Source organism: Oncorhynchus keta, chromosome 1 (genome assembly GCF_023373465.1).
Source record: "Oncorhynchus keta strain PuntledgeMale-10-30-2019 chromosome 1, Oket_V2, whole genome shotgun sequence".
In the NCBI taxonomy this organism is placed as follows: domain Eukaryota; kingdom Metazoa; phylum Chordata; class Actinopteri; order Salmoniformes; family Salmonidae; genus Oncorhynchus; species Oncorhynchus keta.
Genome location: NC_068421.1, coordinates 85315929 through 85336978, shown reverse-complemented (window position 1 = coordinate 85336978; position 21050 = coordinate 85315929). Strand labels below are relative to the sequence as shown.

General features: G+C 42.4%; 1 protein-coding gene across 1 annotated transcript in view; it reads left to right on the top strand.

The window, feature by feature from the left end:
- Positions 1-4714: 4714 nt before the first annotated feature.
- The window catches only part of LOC118396007 (tetraspanin-1), a 26696-nt gene continuing 10360 nt past the window's right edge, over positions 4715-21050 (top strand). The window contains exons 1-4 of the mRNA XM_052495105.1: positions 4715-5114; positions 5399-5461; positions 15360-15566; positions 19420-19494. Coding sequence (XP_052351065.1) covers positions 5405-5461; positions 15360-15566; positions 19420-19494 — 339 coding nt within the window. The 5' untranslated portion in view covers positions 4715-5114; positions 5399-5404. The remainder of the gene's footprint in view (positions 5115-5398; positions 5462-15359; positions 15567-19419; positions 19495-21050) is intronic.

Here is a 21050-nt window from a genome sequence, read left to right as displayed (position 1 = left end):
CAGCCTGGAGTAGATGTAAATCATTCCCCACAGTGTGTGATGATTATACACTATACCCCTATGGTATATAGGTGACAGTAGATTAGCAGCCTGGAGTAGATGTAAATCATTCCCCACAGTGTGTGATGATTATACACTATACCCCTATGGTATATAGGTGACAGTAGATTAGCAGCCTGGAGTAGATGTAAATCATTCCCCACAGTGTGTGATGATTATACACTATACCCCTATGGTATATAGGTGACAGTAGATCAGCAGCCTGGAGTAGATGTAAATCATTCCCCACAGTGTGTGATGATTATACACTATACCCCTATGGTATATAGGTGACAGTAGATCAGCAGCCTGGAGTAGATGTAAATCATTCCCCACAGTGTGTGATGATTATACACTATACCCCTATGGTATATAGGTGACAGTAGATTAGCCGCCTGGAGTAGATGTAAATCATTCCCCACAGTGTGTGATGATTATACACTATACCCCTATGGCATATAGGTGACAGTAGATTAGCAGCCTGGAGTAGATGTAAATCATTCCCCACAGTGTGTGATGATTATACACTATACCCCTATGGTATATAGGTGACAGTAGATTAGCAGCCTGGAGTAGATGTAAATCATTCCCCACAGTGTATGATGATTATACACTATACCCCTATGGTATATAGGTGACAGTAGTTTAGCAGCCTGGAGTAGATGTAAATCATTCCCCACAGTGTGTGATGATTATACACTATACCCCTATGGTATATAGGTGACAGTAGATTAGCAGCCTGGAGTAGACATGGATCTGCACAGTATGTAATAATTGTACAATATAACCATTATTTGTTACATTAGATTAGTTTACAGTTGACACTGATGATATACACGGAATGTACAAAACATTAAGAACACCTGTTTAATGGCATGGACTGGCCAGGTGAATCCAGGTGGAAGCTATGATCCCTTATTGATGTCACCTGTTACATCCACTTCAATCAGTGTAGATGGTGAAAGAAGGATAAATGAGACAATTGAGACATGGATTGTGTATGTGTGCCATTCAGACGGTGAATGGGCAAGACAACATATTTAAGTGCCTTTGAACGGGGTGTGGTAGTAGGTTCCTTGCCGACCGGTGTGTGTCAAGAACTGCAATGCTGCTGGGTTTTTCCATACGCAACAGTTTCTTATGTGTATCAAGAATGGTCCACCACCCAAAGGACATCCAGTCAACTTGGCACAACTGTGGGAAGGCCAGTATCCCAATGGAACGCTCTTTTGACACCTTGTGCAACTGAATATTAGGAAGGTGTTCTTAATGTTTTGTGCACTCAGTGTACATGGGGTACCAGTACCGAGTCAATGTGCAGTGGTATGTGGTAATTGAGGTAGATACATGTACTGTACATACACAACCGTTCAAAAGTTTGAGGTCACTTAGAAAGGTTCTTGTTTTTGAAAGAAAAACACATTTTTGACCATTAAAATAACTCCATGAGAGACATTGCAAAGAAACTGAAGATCTTGGACAACGCTGTGTATTATTTGGGGAGGCAGGGTAGCCTAGTGTTTAGAGCACTGGACTAGTAACCGGAAGGTTGCAAGTTCAAATCCCCGAGCTGACAAGGTACAAATCTGTCGTTCTGCCCCTGAATAGGCAGTTAACCCACTGTTCCTAGGCTGTCATTGAAAATAAGAATTTGTTCATAACTGACTTGCCTAGTAAAATAAAGGTCAAATATTTTTTTTTTAAATACTCTCTTCACAGAACAGTGCAAACTGGCTCTAACCAGAATAGAAAGAGGAGTGGGAGGCCACGTGGAGCAACTGAGCAAGAGGACAAGTACATTTGAGTGTCTAGTTTGAGAAACAGATGCCTCACAAGTCCTCAACTGGCAGCTTCATTAAATAGCACCTGCAAAACACCAGTCTCAATGTCAGCAGTGAAGAGGTGACTCCAGGATGCTGGCCTTCTAGGCAGAGTTCCCAGTGTCTGTGTTCCTTTACCCATCTTAATCTTTTCTTTTTATTGGCCAGTCTAAGATATGGCTTTTTCTTTGCAACTCTGCCTAGAAGGCCAACGATCCCGGAGTCGCCACTTCACTGTTGATGTTGAGACTGGTGTCAATTTCGAGTCTCATAGCAATGGGTCTGAATACTTATGTCAATAAGGTAATTAGCATTTTTTTAAAGTAATAGTACTTTTTTTAAAACCTGTTTTGCTTTGACATTATGGGTTATTTTGGGGGGGGGTATTTAAAATTATTTTAGAATAAGGCTGTAACGTAACAAAATATTTTCCGAAGTCACTGTAGGTAGGGGGCAAAGTAACTTGGCAACAGGATTGATCATTAACATTAGCAGCAGCAATGTCATGGGTCAAAATAGTTAGTGCAAAGAGGGTCAATGTACATTGTCTGGGTAGCTATTTGGTTAACTATTTCTTAGTCTTATTTCTTGGGGGTGTGCTCGGGCCTCCATTTTCATGTAGTCCATGATCAGCTACTTTGTCTTGCTGACGATGAAGGAGTTATCGTGGCACCACACTGCAAGGTCACTGACCTCCGCTCTGTAGGCAGTCTCATCGTTGTTGGTGTCAGGCTTACTACCGTCATGTTGTCAGAAAACTTAATGAAGGTGTTGGCCCAGGGCACGCATTCGTGGGTGAACAGGGAGTACAGGAGGGGACTATACACGCACCCTGAGGGGCCCCAATGTTGAGGGTCAGCGTGGCTGATGTGTTAGTGCATACTCTCACCACCAGGATCCAGTTGCAGAGGAAAGTGTTCAGTCCCAGGGTCCTGAGCCTTAGTGATGAGCTTGTAGGGCACTATGGTGTTGAATGCTGAGCTGTAGTCAATAAACAGGTATTCCTCTGATCTAGGTGGGTGAGGGCAGTGTGGAGAGAAATAGAGATGGCATTATCTGTGGATCTATTGGTGCGGTATGTGAATTAGAGTGGGTCCAGGGTGTCTGGGATGATGGTGTTGATGTGAGGCAACCTTTCAAAGCGTTTTAGGGCTACAGAAGCAAGTGCTACAGGACGATAATCATTTAAACAGGTTACCTTGGCGTTCTTGGGTACATGGACTATGATGTTCTGCTTGAAACGTAGGTCTTACAGACTGGATCATGGAGAGATTGAACATGTCAGTGAAGCCACTCGCCAGCTGGTCAGCGCATGCTCTGAGTACGCGTCCTGTTAATCCGTCTGAATGTTGACCTGCTTGAAGGTCCTACTCACATAGGCCACAGAGAGTGAGATCACACTGCTGGTGCTCTCATACATTCAGTGTTGGATGCCTCGAGGTGAGCATGGAAGCAATTTAGCTTGTCCTGGTAGGCTCTCGTCACTGGGCAGCTCACGGCTGGGTTTCCCTTTGTAATCTGTGATAGTTTTCAAGCCCTGCCACATCCGACAAGAGTCAGAGCCGGTGTAGTAGGATTCGATCTTAGTTTTGACGCTTTGCCTGTTTGATGGCTTATTGGCGGTCGTAGCAGGACTTCTTATAAGTGCCCGGATTAGTGTCCCACTCCTTGAAAGCGGTAGCTCTCTCACTAACTTTACCTCACCATCTTCACTCCTATCAGTCTGCCCATCTTTAGCTCAGTGCCGATGTTGCATGTAATACATGGGTTTTGGTTGGGATATGAATGTACGATGTCGTCAATGCACTTATTAATGAAGCTGGTGACTGATGTGGTAAACTCCTCAATGTTATCGTATGAATCCCAGAACATATTCCAGCCTGTACTAGTGAAGCAGTCCTGTAGCTGAGCATCCGCTTTATCGGACCAATTCCGTATTGAGCGTGTCACTGGTACTTCCTGTTTGAGTTTTTGTTTGTAAGTAGGAATGGACAGATTTGCCAAATGGAGGGCAAGGGAGAGCCTTGTTTTTGTGTGTGGAGGAAAGGTAATCTAAAGTTGTGTTGCTTCTAGTTGCACAGGTGACATTCCGGTAAAAAATGAGGTGAAACGGATTTGAGTTTCCCTGCATTAAAATCCCCCGCCCATGAGAAGCGCCGCCTCTGGATGAGCATTTTCTTGTTTGCTTATAGCCGTATACAGCTCGTTGAGTGCGGTCTTAGTGCCAGCATTGGTTTGTGGCGGTAAATAGACAGCTATGAAAAATACAGATGAAAATGTTTGGTAAATAATATGGTCTGCAGCTTATCATTAGATGAGCAAAACTTGAGACTTCCTTAACTTTAGAGATTGCGTACCAGCTGTTGTTAACAAAGAGACACACCCCTCCCACTCTCAGTTTACCCAAGGCTGCCGACCGATCTTGACCATGCATGGAAAAACCAGTGAGGTGTATATTATCCATGTCCTTACTCAGCCACGACTCTGAGAAACAGGATATTACAGATCTTTAGGTCCCGTTGATAGGATAGTCTCGAACGGAGCTTGTCCAGTTTGTTCTCTGGGGATTGTACAAAACAGAGGGCAGTCTAGATGCTCGCTGACGTAGTCTAATCATGACGCCACTTTGCCTCTTCTTTGCTGCTGCTTCCTCTATCGAGTCCCGTGGATCGGACCTGGTACGGGGTAAGCAAAACATCCAGAGCTGTCGACTTGTTGAAGTAAAATCTTAATCCAAATCGAGGTTAATGACTGCTGTTCTGATGTCCAGAAGCTATTTTCGGACATTAGAAACAACCTGTATGTCCCCTCTCTGTCTCTACTGTGTTTATACCTGCAGGGGTCAGGAAGAGACTGTGACCTGAGACACAGACACAGCACTCAGTCCCCGCAGTCTGTTCATCTGTCACCTGGGTGAGAGTCACCTGTCCCTGTCCTGGCCACACCCAGTCCACCCTGAGGGCATCAGAGTATTCCTCCTCACTCTGACACAGCAGTACAAGTCACCCTGTACTGGTATACCTGATCACAGACACCATCACTCACTCACCAATCAGAGACTCGATTCACACACACGCCCACAGTTACCTGTTCTGAACACCTGGATCCCTTGTTTCTTTCTAAAATATCCTCTGCAGTACTGAAGAGAACCCTGGTCTGCCAGAGAACCATCTCTCTGGGACCTAAAAGACACCACACTGGTAGCAGTCATCTTCTGAGTCTAACTCTATCTCTCAGGTCGTCTCTACAACGCAGGTGGGTTTCATATGTTAAGATCACTGTAGAAAGATACAATACAGTGTTGCTGTTGTTGAACCTGTTAAATCTGTGACTGACTACTTTGGTCTCTCTCTGTTTGTGTTCAACTAGCTTTTGATCACCAGGATGCATTGTTGGCACAATCATTTCACAGCGAGTGATTTTAAATGGCGGGAGAGGGACCAGAATGTATTCATTTTAGAAGCTCATTGAGTGTGTGAGTGGGAGAGAGAGGTAGGGAGAAGTAAGCAGCGGAATCATTTATGTTCTCTTTATTACAGATTAAAATGGCATGCTTCACATTCTTCAAATTTATGATGGTCTTGTTCAACTTGCTGATCCTTGTGAGTATGTTTCCCTTTTGATTGCAGACATGCACATGGGGGGGCAAGCGAGGGCAGGGGGGGCAAGCGAGGGCAGGGGGGCAAGCGAGGGCAGGGGGGCAAGCGAGGGCAGGGGGGCAAGCGAGGGCAGGGGGGCAAGCGAGGGCAGGGGGGCAAGCGAGGGCAGGGGGGGCAAGCGAGGGCAGGGGGGGGCAAGCGAGGGCAGGGGGGCAAGCGAGGGCAGGGGGCCAAGCGAGGGCAGGGGGGAGCGAGGGCAGGGGGGCAAGCGAGGGCTGAGTAATTGCATTTGTTAATTTATTGCATTAAATCTTTATGAGTCCTGTGTGAATGAAACAACAAAGAATGGCTTTTAATGCATAGAAAAGTATTTTCTCTCGCTGTCCCCCACCTCTCCCGCAATACCATTAACTCAACAACATACCAACGTATATACCACAAATACCACAAATCACTGGGCGGAAGCGAAAATTAAACTCTTAAGTCTCTCTCTCTCTGTCTCTCTCTCAGCAGTTCTCATGTCATTAACTTTAAACTCTCTAATTTTGCTACCTACGTTTTCCGCCTAGCGTTTACAACTAATGATGTTTGTGAAATGGAGGGGGACTTTGGCGTTGGTAAGCTGAATTTTCATTACACCTCGCTTCTCCCGTTTAAATGACTGTTGAAGTGCAAGTCCTTTTCTACTGGGTTTTCATTAGTGCCTGAGCCAAGTTATTTATAAAGCTACACCATACAATATGATACACTATCATGTCTTAAGTCAAGTTATGCTTATCTGGATCTGGGAAGGACAGTTAGATGCAGTCTTTTGACAAGGTCATAATGCTCTATCTCAGTGCCTGTTCACACCATTCCATTTATTCCACATTTTGCTGTGGTACAGCATGAATTTAAAATGGATTATGTAGAGATTTTGTGCAACTGATCTACACACAATACCCCATAACGACAAAGTAGAATTTTGTTTGTAGAATTTTTTACAAATGAATACAAAATGAAAAGATGAAATGTCTTGAGTCAAATATTCAACCCCTTTTTTATGGCAAGCCTAAATAAGTTTTTGCTCAACAAATTTGCTCAACAAATTGCATTGTAAATTGCATGGATTCATTCTGTGTTCAATAAAAGTGCTTTAAATTATTTTAGAATGACTACCTCATCTCTGTACCCCACGCATACAATTATCTGTAAGGTCCCTCAATAGAGTAGTGCATTTCAAGCACAGATTCAACCACAAAGACCAGGGTGGTTTTTCAATGCCTCACAAAGAACGGCACCGATTGGTAGATGTGTAAAAAAAAAATAATAATAAAGCAGACGCTGAGTATCCCTTTGAATATGGTGAAGTTATTAATTAGGCTTTGGATGGTGTATCAATACACCCAGTCACTACAAAGATGCAGACGTTCTTCCTAACTCAGTTGCCGGAGAGCAAGGAAATTGCTCAGGGATTTCACCATGAGGCCAATGGTGATTTTAAAACAGTTACAGAGTTTAATGGTTGTGATATGAGAAGACTGAGCATGGTTCAACAACATTGTTGTTGGCACCCTCCACAGCAACCCGCCCAAGCCCCCACCATTTCTCCTTCACCCATATCTAGATAGCTGATGTTCTGAAAGAGCTGCAAAATCTGGACCCCGACAAATCAGCCGGGCTAGACAATCTGGACCCTCTCTTTCTAAAATGATCTGCCGAAATTGTTGCAACCCCTATTACTAGCCTGTTCAATCTCTCTTTCGTATCGTCTGGGATTCCCAAAGATTGGAAAGCTGCCGCGGTCATCCCCCTCTTCAAAGGGGGAGACACTCTAGACCCGAACTGCTACAGACCTATATCTATCCTACCCTGCATCTCTAAGGTCTTCGAAAGCCAAGTTAACAAACAGATTACTGACAATTTTAAATCACATCGTACCTTCTCCGCTATGCAATCTGGTTTCCGAGCTGGTCATGGGTGCACCTCAGCCATGCTCAAGGTCGTTAACGATATCATAACCGCTATCGATAAGAGACATTACTGTGCAGCTGTATTCATCGACCTGGCCAAGGCTTTCAACTCTGTCAATCACCTCATTCTTATTGGCAGACTCAACAGCCTTGGTTTCTCAAATGATTGCCTCGCCTGGTTCACCAACTACTCTGATAGAGCTCAATGTGTCAAATCGGAGGGCCTGTTGTCCGGACCTCTGGCAGTCTCTATGGGGGTGCCACAGGGTTCAATTCTCGGGCCGACTCTCTTCTCTGTATACATCAATGATGTCGCTCTTGCTGCTGGTGATTCTCTGATCCACCTCTACGCAGACGACATCATTCTGTATACTTCTGGCCCTTCTTTGGACACTGTGTTAACTAACCCCCAGACGAGCTTCAATGCCATACAACACTCCTTCTGTGGCCTCCAACTGCTCTTAAACGCAAATAAAACGAAATGCATGCTATTCAACTGATCATTGCCCGCACCTGCCCGCCCATCCAGCATCACTACTCCGGATGGCTCTGACTTAGAATACGTGGATAACTACAAATACCTAGGTGTCTGGCTAGACTGTAAACTCTCCTTCCAGACTCACATTAAGCATCTCCCATCCAAAATTAAATCTAGAATCGGCTTCCTATTTTGCAACAAAGCTTCCTTCACTCATGCTGCCAAACACACCCTCATAAAACTGACCATCATACCGATCCTCGACTTCGGCGATGTCATCTATAAAATAGCCTCCAACACTCTACTCAGCAAACTGGATGTAATCTATCACAGTGCCATCTGTTTTGCCACCAAAGCCCCATACACTACTCACCACTGAGACCTATACGCTGTCATTGGCTGGCCCTCGCTTCATACTCGTCGCCAAACCCACTGGCTACAGGTTATCTACAAGTCTCTACTAGGTAAAGCCCCGCTCAATCTCAGCTCGCTGGTCACCATAGCAGCACCCACTCGTAGCACTCGCTCCAGCAGGTATATCTCACTGATCACCCCCAAAGCCAATTCCTCCTTTGGTCACCTTTCCTTCCAGTTCTCTGCTGCCACTGACTGGAACGAACTGCAAAAATCACTGAAGCTGGAGATTCCCATCTCCCTCACTAGCTTTAAGAACCAGCTGTCAGAGCAGCTCACTGCACTTGTTCATAGCCCATCTGTATACAGCCCATCTATCTACCTCATCCCCATACTGTATTTATTTATTTAGCTCCTTTTGCACCACAGTATCTCTACTTGCACATCCATCTTTTGTACATCTACCATTCCAGTGTTTAATTGCCATACTGTAATTACTTCGCCACCATGGCCTATTTATTGGCACCTAATTTGCACTCACTGTATATAGACTTTGTTTTCTTTTGTTCTACTGTATTATTGACTGTATGTTTTGTTCATTCCATGTGTAACTCTGTGTTGTTGTATGTGTCGAACTGCTATGCTTTATCTTGGCCAGGTCGCAGTTGCAAATGAGAACTTGTTCTCAACTAGCCTACCTGGTTAAATAAAGGTTAAATAAAAAAACATTAAAAAATTGTAGTTACTCCGCAATATTAACCTAAATGACAGAATGAAAAAAGGAAGCCTGCACAGAATAGCACAGAATAAAAAATAAAACAAAAAACATGCATCCTGTTTGCAACAAGGCACTTAAGTAATACTGGGGATATGGTGTGGATCCTTATAAAATACAAATACTGCAGCAACAAAAAATCCAAGAAATTTACTTTTTGTCCTGAATAGAAAGCGTTATGTTTTGGGACAATCCAACACAACACATCACTTAGTACCACTCTTCATATAAAGGATAAAGAAAACCTCTAGGGGGGTTTTCAGGATAAAGAAATGAAATACACCTGTAAGCACAGGCAAAATCCTAGAGGAAAACCCAGTTCAGTCTGTTTCCCATCAGACACCTGGGAGAAGAATTCACCTTTCAGCAGGACAATAACCTAAAACACAAGGCCACATCTATATGGGAGTTGCTTACCAAGACAACATTGAGTGGCCTAGTTACAGTTTTGACCTATATCGGCTTAAAAATCTATGGCAGGTCCTGAAAATGGCTGTCTAGCAATGATCAACAACCAATTTGACAGAGCTTGAATAATTTTTCAATAATAAATGAGCAAATATTGTACAATCCAGGTGTGCAAAGCTCTTAGAGACTCACCCAGAAAGACACACAGCTGTAATCACCGCCAAAGTTAAAAAATATTTTGGGGTATTATGTGTAGATGGGTGAGAAAATAAAAATATTGAATCCATTTTGAATTCAGGCTGTAACACAACCATTGACGATTTTAGAATGTACATCTTGGTGGAGCAAACTCCACTCAATTTTTGTGGGATGCATGCCAGCAAAGACCCTACACGACACAACACTAAACAATATATTAATGGCACTATAACAGTGTCAAACGGTGCCCACAAACTGTTCAGGCCTACATATAGCTGTCCTACAACAGAGTCCCAAAAGCAGTCCCAACACCTTACCGCTGCTACACCTGGCTATCAGAGGAGCTTGTCAGGCAGCGAAACAGTTCATTCAGCCTAATTTACTGCCTTTAAAAAAAACATTGCTGATATGGCTGACTTGCTTAAACGTGGTTTCAACTGACACTTGAGATGTACAAGCTACGGCATAAGGAGACGACAAGCGGATATTTGGGATTTAGACAATAATGTGCGAGCTAGGACAGACATTGTCAATATAACTATTTGTTCAGCACCTGGAAATGTATAGCAACAGAATTCAGAACATGGGCTGTTCTTACAGTGTTCTCCCTGTACACCAAGTCAGAACCATAGGATATAAAGAGGGCATATGAGCAGACAATGAAAGCTCTAACAATATTCAATGATTACATTTCTCTAAAACAGGCTATAGGCTACATGTGCACCACCAAGTCAGAACAGTCGGCGAAATGATGAGGAGAAAAGGGAACAAATTATTAGGGTGAGGCACATGGGCTACCAACATCTTACTACACAACATACACTTAGTATTACTTTCTTAGCTACAGTATACACTTCTCCCTGGCATATTACATCATTTATGCAGCAGCATACAAGCAATTTTGGACTCTCCTTGTTGTGCTGTGCTCACTTGAACAGGAAGGTGGTCCTTCATGGGCCAATTTTGTCATCAAACTTTGTCATCAAAGTCTGGCATTCTCTGGATTTATGGTGCTTTCAAGACAACTGGGAATTTGGAAAAAAGCCAGGTTGAATCATGATGATGTCAGTGATCTTCAGGTCGGAGCTTTAGCAAGAAGCCCAAGTTCCTGACAAGTTGGATGACCGTTGAAAACGTATTTTCCCAGTCGGAGCTCTTTTTTCCCAGAGTTCCTAGTTGTTTTGAACTCACTGAAGTCAGATTTCCCAGTTCTGAGATTCCAGTTGCCTTGAGCTCGGCAGAAGTCATGCTGGATTGACAGCATGGCCAATGTTGAATGTTTATCCTTTCAAGCTTGGAAAAGAGACCCTTAAACCCAGACTTGGGACCACACATTCACTCCACTGAATAGTAGGCTAATGATTGCTGTGCAATGCTTGCAGTTAACCACAGATTCCTTCCCAACCACTCATTGTTGAATTTGTGATTTCTAACTTGTTGTGTAATGTTTTTGTCTAATGGCTGATGAGCACCGATACGTTTTATCTATAATTTCTCTTAATTATTTATCTTCATATGAGATGGATTAAAAAGGATTTGCCACTAGATTGTTGACTTGATTTATGATGATGGCTGTTAGCTTGCTGGCTACGATTTTGAAAGTCCAATCAAAGCTACTGTAGATATAATGTGATTTGACATCATTGTATCTGTGGCCAATGACCTTGAGCCTTCATGGATGGGCTAATGTAACTATATGGCAGCACCCAAGGGGGTTGCTTTTTGAGCTCTACCCTTAGATTTGGCGGTGACGTAGTGTCACCATGAGTGACAGAACACTGAGCCAATCACGATGCAACTAGAGAACATTTTCAACCCCAATGCTCTGTATTTTCTGCTGGCAGCCCCACCACCATAGAGAGCACTGAGCAAGGCTGAAACACCTGCATTTTGTAGCTGCCTAACTCAAGAATGCAAAAAGAGGCCATAATTGTATGAAGGCTTTATTGACTCAAGTAATATTATAATTATAATTATAATGATTATTTTTACATTGTTTGCAACCTGATATGTGACACGTATTAATGCCAAAATATCATGGAAAACAAAAGAAAAAAATGGTATACTTATATACAGCACCAGTCAAAAGTTTAGACACACCTACCTACTTTTATATTTGAGATTCTTCAGAGTAGCCACCCTTTGCCTTGATGACAGCTTTGCACACTTTTGGCATTCTCTCAACCAGCTTCAGCTGGAATGCATTTCCAACAGTATTCATTCATCCATTCACCCCTCCCCCTCTCCAGAGGCCTATATGGCTCTGTTCGGAAGTCTCCTATTCAATCCCTCCAGCCCTAATATCTTTCATTTGTCCCTTCCATATTGTACTCACCTATCCCATTTACCCAGTTGACCTCAAGTCCTAACCTGATTTCTATGTGATCTATGACAGGTCTCATGGTGTCTGACAGGGCTTCCCAGGCAGGTGGCATTCCATCTACCGCATTAGCCTGCAAAAAAATAAAAGAGAAAGCCAACCACAATTAGATCAGGCAGAGGGAAAACGCTGCCAGACAAGGAGTTAGGGGGAATATGGTTGTCGTATCACATTTACCAAGCAGGGCGTTCATCACTGAGAACAGGTGGAGGAAGAAATAAAAGACAAGATACCCTGAGGAGAAAGGAGAGGGGGAAGAGGGGAGGAGAGGAGAGGAATACAGGGGGAAATGATTCTCATGTGGAAGACATCAGGGCTGATGGGGAGGATGGTGGCAGGCAGACAGACTGGCAGGCCTAGTTTCATGTGCAGCTGACAGAAAGCAGAAGGCCTCCTGTATATGACTGACATAGCTCTGATTGGAGACGACAGACAATATCAGGTTTCAGATGCTTTCTGTTCTGTGGAGAGGAGACACATCCACCCACTCTCTCACTGATCTGACCTACAGAGAAAGAAAGAGAGAGCGAGAGAGAGAGAGAGAGAGAGAGAGAGAGAGAGAGAGAGAGAGAGAAAAGATGATATCCAACGGTAAAGCAAAACATTAGATCTGTCAGACCAGGCGTTTGGTATATTCAGTTCAGTATAGTGCCTTCAGAAAGTATTCACACCCCTTGACTATTTCCCACATTTTGTTGCGATACAGTCTGAATGTAAAATGTATTAAATTGAGATTTATTGACACTGGCCTACACACAACACCCCATCATTTCAAAGTGGAATTATGTTTTTAGAAATGTTTACAAATAAATAAAAAATGAAAATCTTAAATGTCTTCAACCTCTGTGTTATGGTGAGCCTAAATAGTTGCAAGCATAAATAAGTAAAAATAGTCAAACATGTGCTTAAAAAGTCATGTAATAAGTTATATGGACTCACTCTGAGTGCAATAATAGTCTTTAACATGATTTTTGAATGATGACCTCATCTCTGTACCCCACACATTCAATTATCTGTAAAGTCCCTCTGTCAAGAAGTGCATTTCAAACACAGATTCAACCACAAAGACCAGGGAGGTTTTCCAATGCCTCGCATTGCCACAAATTGATTCCATTACGTGAATCAATGTGTGAAGTAGGTATCTACATTTGTACATAAAATAACATTTGTTGAGAGCTAGACCAGAGTTCCAGATTATACCTAAAGAGCTAGAGTTGGTTCTCCAGTAGTCCTATGACATCATCAGGCAGAGCCGAGTAGAAATATAACGTTCTCCTCCTGGCCAATCAGAAAATAGATAGATACCTCCTGACGATCCCTCCATTACATGATAATCCAGATATAATTCCATGGTTGACTTCTGCATGTCACACAGAGAGAACAGGTCAAGATGATCACTAAGTGGATCCCTGCCTATTGAGCTGTCTGGTATTGGTGGAGAGAGAAAAGGGGTCATGGGGAAAGGGCAGTGTTTCCTTTAGGAAAGGTAACAAGAGGCCAAGTTCTCTTCGGCTGGTATATAACAGAAGCCTCGGGCTGACAAAATAAATGAATCTTCCGCTCTCCCTGACCCCCTCTTAACCTTTTGACTGCAGTGGGCTAAATCAGGGTCACACAGAGTGGTTCTTGGGTCTTAAACAAATCTACACCTCACACACATTGTTATGGGCTTAACATAATAAGACACCTGTACCATGTCAGATACATTGTGCTGTTTGTTTTTAGCATTAATCATATTCATTCATTTCCTAGACAAAGAACACTGACATTTATATTTATGTAAAAATACATAAAAATATAAATGCGACATGAGCTGAAATAAAATATCCCAGAAATGTTCCATATGTACAAAAAGCTTATTTCTCTCAAATGTTGTGCACAAATGTGTTTACATCCCTGTTAGTGAGCATTTCTGTCAATATAATCCATCCACCTGACAGTGGCATATCAAGAAGCTGATTAAACATCATGATCATTGCACAGGTGCACCTTGTGCTTGGGACCAAAAAAGCCACCTCAAAAAGTGCAGTTTTGTCACACAATGCCATAAATGTCTCAAGTTTTGAGGGAGCGTGCAATTGGCATGCTGACTGCAGGAATGTCCACCAGAGCTGTTGCCAGAGAGTTCAATGTTAATTGCTCTACCAACCCAGGACCCCCACATCTGACTTCTTCACCTGCGGGATCATCTGAGACCAGCCACCTGGAAAGCTGATGAAACTGAGGAGTATTTCTGTCTGTAATAAAGCCCCTTTGTGAGGAAAAAATCAATCTGATTGGCTGGTCCTGGCTCCCAAGTGGGTGGGCCTGGCTGAACTGTAACTCAGTAAAATCTTTGAAATTGTTGCATGTTGCGTTTTATATTTTTGTTCAGTATACATCCCAGAAGACTGAAATATAACAAAACTGTTTGACATAGAAACACTGGATGTTCGTCATTATTTAAAATAAAATAAAATTATACATATATATCTTTGTTAATTATGAAATTATGAAAAATATGAATACAATTCCACCCATGAGGCCAAAGGGGGTGCTTTAGGTCATTGACACCAGGAAAGAGCTACACAGCAGATGATGTGGTGGTGTCGTACAGAGGTAGGATAGGGTAGTGACACAACACACTTATTACCTCATGAAAGAGCTGTTGACCTAGCGGATAAAACTGCTAAATCAAGTGGTGTTTTAGTTCAGCAACAATGTCTTTGTTCTCTAATAAAAGTAAATGTGAAATTCAGTTCAGTCCCAAAACAAGGCAAGAAACCCCCCCCAAAAAAAGCTACAAAATAGAGATAATCTAGCCGCATGAAATGAAGTAAGGATTGATTTTACAAGCTCAGTTGTAGACCTTAGCAATAGCCTTCCAAACTTTGGTCCTTAGAGAAAACTTCTCTCGACAATCGATACAAAATCCTTTAAACAAGTCTTTAAGAATGTTATAATTTGTATAGAGTGAGAAAACTAGGCTTTTAAACTATAAACAGTTTCCTAGTTACCAAACTTTTCTGACCACAACATGTAGTCGACATCGCTTCCCTCTTCCTGACACACTCACTTCCTATTTCATTCAAACTAGGAAGTAGCTATTGGTTTTATTTTTATTTTGTATTTTTTTAATTGAACCTTTATTTAACTAAGTGACGACCAGGGAAGAGCACACAGCCTATACACATCTCAAGGAACCATGGTACCTTGTGGGTTGCAAGTGTCTTCCCGTGTATTGACCTATGTGTATCCCGTGTGTGTGTGTGTGTGTGTGTGTGTGTGTGTGTGTGTGTGTGTGTGTGTGTGTGTGTGTGTGTGTGTGTGTGTGTGTGTGTGTGTGTGTGTGTGTGTGTGTGTGTGTGTGTTTCCAGCTGGGGGGTCTGACCCTGCTGGGTGTGGGGATTTGGGTGCGTGTGGATAAGGGTTTGTTCCTACAGGTGCTGAGTCCCTTCTCCACCCTCGACACGCAGTTTGTCAATGTGTGCTTCTTCTGCATCGCTATTGGAGGAGTGCTGGTTCTACTGGGTGTACTGGGCTGCTGTGGAGCCCACAAGGGGAGCAAGTGTCTGCTGCTACTGGTAGGTACAGTCCAGATTACAGGCCCACTGTTGAAGACAGCCAAGTAACTTACACTAACTGCTATGCTGAACACAGCCAATTAACATCCACTAACTGCTATACTGAACACAGCCAATTAACTTACTCTAACTGCTAAGTCAACATAACTCCAAAACCATAATGTACATTATTAACTATATCTACACATATATACATATATCATACATGACCGTATTATAGACTTAACATACCCACTTCTCCAATCTTGCAATGAATCTATATACACAGTTCACAAAACAAGGTACCCTATTCATGATGATGATCTTTCTCCAGTGTAGTCCTGAAGAGGGGGCGTTAATGTTCATTAACACTGTGGCTAACTACCCCACGAGTCCATTTAATGTAGCACAGCTCGGACATTTCCCCCATAAGCACCATCACATACTAAGTTGTTCATTACTCAGACTGATAGATTCTAACGGATAGTAATCCATGTAGGATACATTACTGTTTACAGCCAGGAGAAGATGCTTATCGCTTGTTTCAGCGTTCACATTAAACCACTTCCCTGTTCTCCTTTGTCTAATCAACGGTTAGCTGTCCTTTATCGAAGGGCCTTTACAATAACATGACAGGACAAAGGCTGATTACGAAGCCATGAGGAGTGTAGGAGTTGTGGTTGGATAGGGGTTGTTTCGTTGTTGTGGTTGGATAGGGGTTGTTTAGTTGTTGTGGTTGGATAGGGGTTGTTTCGTTGTTGTGGTTGGATAGGGGTTGTTTAGTTGTTGTTTAGTTGTTGTGGTTGGATAGGGGTTGTTTCGTTGTTGTGGTTGGGTAGGGGTTGTTTAGTTGTTGTTTAGTTGTTGTGGTTGGATAGGGGTTGTTTAGTTGTTGTGGTTGGATAGGGGTTGTTTAGTTGTTGTGGTTGGATAGGGGTTGTTTAGTTGTTGTGGTTGGATAGGGGTTGTTTCGTTGTTGTGGTTGGATAGGGGTTGTTTCGTTGTTGTGGTTGGATAGGGGTTGTTTAGTTGTTGTGGTTGGATAGGGGTTGTTTAGTTGTTGTGGTTGGATAGGGGTTGTTTAGTTGTTGTGGTTGGATAGGGGTTGTTTAGTTGTTGTGGTTGGATAGGGGTTGTTTAGTTGTTGTGGTTGGATCGGGGTTGTTTAGTTGTTGTGGTTGGATAGGGGTTGTTTAGTTGTTGTGGTTGGATAGGGGTTGTTTAGTTGTTGTGGTTGGATAGGGGTTGTTTAGTTGTTGTGGTTGGATAGGGGGTTTGTTTAGTTGTTGTGGTTGGATAGGGGTTGTTTAGTTGTTGTGGTTGGATAGGGGTTGTTTAGTTGTTGTGGTTGGATAGGGGTTGTTTAGTTGTTGTGGTTGGATAGGGGTTGTTTAGTTGTTGTGGTTGGATAGGGGTTGTTTAGTTGTTGTGGTTGGACAGGGGTTGTTTAGTTGTTGTGGTTGGATAGGGGTTGTTTAGTTGTTGTGGTTGGATAGGGGTTGTTTAGTTGTTGTTTAGTTGTTGTGGTTGGATAGGGGTTGTTTAGTTGTTGTGGTTGGATAGGGGTTGTTTAGTTGTTGTGGTTGGATAGGGGTTGTTTAGTTGTTGTGGTTGGATAGGGGTTGTTTAGTTGTTGTGGTTGGATAGGGGTTGTTTAGTTGTTGTGGTTGGATAGGGGTTGTTTAGTTGTTGTTTAGTTGTTGTGGTTGGATAGGGGTTGTTTAGTTGTTGTGGTTGGATAGGGGTTGTTTAGTTGTTGTGGTTGGATAGGGGTTGTTTAGTTGTTGTGGTTGGATAGGGGTTGTTTAGTTGTTGTGGTTGGATAGGGGTTGTTTAGTTGTTGTGGTTGGATAGGGGTTGTTTAGTTGTTGTGGTTGGATAGGGGTTGTTTAGTTGTTGTGGTTGGATAGGGGTTGTTTAGTTGTTGTGGTTGGATAGGGGGTTTGTTTAGTTGTTGTGGTTGGATAGGGGTTGTTTAGTTGTTGTTTAGTTGTTGTGGTTGGATAGGGGTTGTTTAGTTGTTGTTTAGTTGTTGTGGTTGGATAGGGGTTGTTTAGTTGTTGTTTAGTTGTTGTGGTTGGATAGGGGTTGTTTAGTTGTTGTTTAGTTGTTGTGGTTGGATAGGGGTTGTTTAGTTGTTGTTTAGTTGTTGTGGTTGCATAGGGGTTGTTTAGTTGTTGTGGTTGGATAGGGTTTGTTTAGTTGTTGTGGTTGGATAGGGGTTGTTTAGTTGTTGTTTAGTTGTTGTGGTTGGATAGGGGTTGTTTAGTTGTTGTTTAGTTGTTGTGGTTGGATAGGGGTTGTTTAGTTGTTGTTTAGTTGTTGTGGTTGGATAGGGGTTGTTTAGTTGTTGTGGTTGGATAGGGGTTGTTTAGTTGTTGTGGTTGGATAGGGGTTGTTTAGTTGTTGTGGTTGGATAGGGGGTTTGTTTAGTTGTTGTGGTTGGATAGGGGTTGTTTAGTTGTTGTGGTTGGATAGGGGTTGTTTAGTTGTTGTGGTTGGATAGGGGTTTGTTTAGTTGTTGTGGTTGGATAGGGGTTGTTTAGTTGTTGTTTAGTTGTTGTGGTTGGATAGGGGGTTTGTTTAGTTGTTGTGGTTGGATAGGGGTTGTTTAGTTGTTGTGGTTGGATAGGGGTTGTTTAGTTGTTGTGGTTGGATAGGGGTTGTTTAGTTGTTGTGGTTGGATAGGGGGTTTGTTTAGTTGTTGTGGTTGGATAGGGGTTGTTTAGTTGTTGTTTAGTTGTTGTGGTTGGATAGGGGGTTTGTTTAGTTGTTGTGGTTGGATAGGGGTTGTTTAGTTGTTGTGGTTGGATAGGGGTTGTTTAGTTGTTGTGGTTGGATAGGGGGTTTGTTTAGTTGTTGTGGTTGGATAGGGGTTGTTTAGTTGTTGTTTAGTTGTTGTGGTTGGATAGGGGTTGTTTAGTTGTTGTTTAGTTGTTGTGGTTGGATAGGGGTTGTTTAGTTGTTGTGGTTGGATAGGGGTTGTTTAGTTGTTGTTTAGTTGTTGTGGTTGGATAGGGGTTGTTTAGTTGTTGTTTAGTTGTTGTGGTTGGATAGGGGTTGTTTAGTTGTTGTTTAGTTGTTGTGGTTGGATAGGGGTTGTTTAGTTGTTGTTTAGTTGTTGTGGTTGCATAGGGGTTGTTTAGTTGTTGTGGTTGGATAGGGTTTGTTTAGTTGTTGTGGTTGGATAGGGGTTGTTTAGTTGTTGTTTAGTTGTTGTGGTTGGATAGGGGTTGTTTAGTTGTTGTTTAGTTGTTGTGGTTGGATAGGGGTTGTTTAGTTGTTGTTTAGTTGTTGTGGTTGGATAGGGGTTGTTTAGTTGTTGTTTAGTTGTTGTGGTTGGATAGGGGTTGTTTAGTTGTTGTTTAGTTGTTGTGGTTGGATAGGGGTTGTTTAGTTGTTGTTTAGTTGTTGTGGTTGGATAGGGGTTGTTTAGTTGTTGTTTAGTTGTTGTGGTTGGATAGGGGTTGTTTAGTTGTTGTGGTTGGATAGGGTTTGTTTAGTTGTTGCAGTTGTATTGTATTTGTGTGTTGTGTTGTGGTATGGTGTAGTGGTTGGTTTGCGAACTTGTGGTTGTGTTATGGTTGTGTAATGGTTGTGTTTGTGAACTTATGGTTGTGTTTGTGAACTTATGGTTGTGTTACTGTTGTTTTGTGAACTTGTGGTTGTGTAATGGTTGTGTTTGTGAACTTGTGGTTGTGTTATAGCTGTGTTGTTTTGTGAAGTTGTGGTTGTGTTATGGTTGTTTTGTGAACTTGTGGTTGTGTTATAGCTGTGTTATTTTGTGAACTTGTGGTTGTGTTATGGTTGTGGTTGAGGTTGCAGTCAGCTCCTCTAATCTAAAGCCAAGTCCTTTTTCTTTGTCTTGTTCTAGTTTTTCTCCATCATCCTGATTATTTTCATCGCAGAAGTGGCAGCCGGAACGGTGGCCCTCGCCTACTCTTCATTTGTAAGTCTCCCTCACTCTCTCCACCTCTGACTCGAAACTCCCTCCCTCTCTCTTTCTCTCTCTCTCTTTGTATCATCTCTCCTTAAGTCTCTCTATCCCTCCCCTCCTCCCTCTCTTGCTCCAGCTTTCACTCCCATTCTCAATTTTTATCTCCATGTAAATTTTCCTTCATAGCCCGGCCATCATTGAATTACTGGGCTTTATGTCCACTTCAGTCCATTTGACCCTTTAATGACTCCCAGATTGCCTGGGGCTATGTGCGACGCCTCTCACTTTGAGCAATTTATTACTCTGGAATATTGAAGTTAAAGCATTTTATATGCAAAACAGACTATTTACATATATAGGTCCCGCTCCTGCTCTTTCTCCAGTCCCGTTCAGTAAAATACTAGCGGGACACCCTGTCCTTTCGGACGGTAATTCATTGGAAATGAATAATTTTATTTAACGAAATTCTCTCCTCCTGCAAATCAAAAATGTGTTTATCTGTTCTGCATTTAGGTCTCTGGATATACCATTATTCTCAAATCTGGAGCATTTAAAAAACTCTCATCGGCCTATTTCCTGTGGGATCATGGCACTTGTTTTCTCTTTCAAATTCAATGTTGGCCCCATGTTGTCTATGTATATTTAAAAAACAGTATAGGAATGCTCCAGACTTATTCAAGAGATTTATTCAAGAAATGCATTGTTTCATCCCACATGTCCAAGCAGGAATGCAAAATAAAGATATTTTGATGCAAAACACGTAAACCAGTGATTGGCATGAATTTTGGGTTGACAATTAGGCTGCTGTTGCTATAAAAGTACTGTCAAAATAGGGTTCCAGAATTTCTGTTTATTCTGTTCAGTAGAGATACATTTTCTTACATCTTTTTGAGAACAAACAGGCTATCATATACTGTAGGCGAATTCACTTGGGGCTAATCACTGAGGAAGGGGAAACACGAAAACAACCACAACAGCAGCCTACTTATTTTTCCAGCCAATCCGGTCTCATGGAGTAGACGTAACACAGTACAGCCAGCTTTGTGCAAATTCGTTTTTCTCTTCCTCCCCTTCTCTTCATCTAGTCTAATCGGGGGGCACAGAGAGAAACAGGGGCAGTAGGGAAAACACCTTGATGCAGGAATCAGGATGTTACCGTTTGATCAAATCATGGTTTTAGCTGCTCCAAAAATAGAATGTTTTGAGTAAAGTGACCATCTAAAATTTGTAACTCGCACCGATGTGACCACATCCAAGTGTGTAACTGTAATTTCCACCTGTCCAATGTCTACCAGCTCACGTTTGTTCCCTTGTTTTAGGCCAAGAGCTTATTTGACTTGTTATATACCTTACTTAATTTGACAGCATTATTTGAAGGGATTTGTGGATTACTTGTAAGTGTTGGGGAAAACAGGGAAGCGGGTCATGATGAGATGTTTAAGATGTTACACGTGGGCCCGTCAGACTTTAAGCACAGCAGCGCAGTTGACTTGGAATTTCCAGTCAATTAGCATTATGGGTAATAGGCCTAGTCATTCTATGACAGCATCATCTCCCGTAGTAACGGT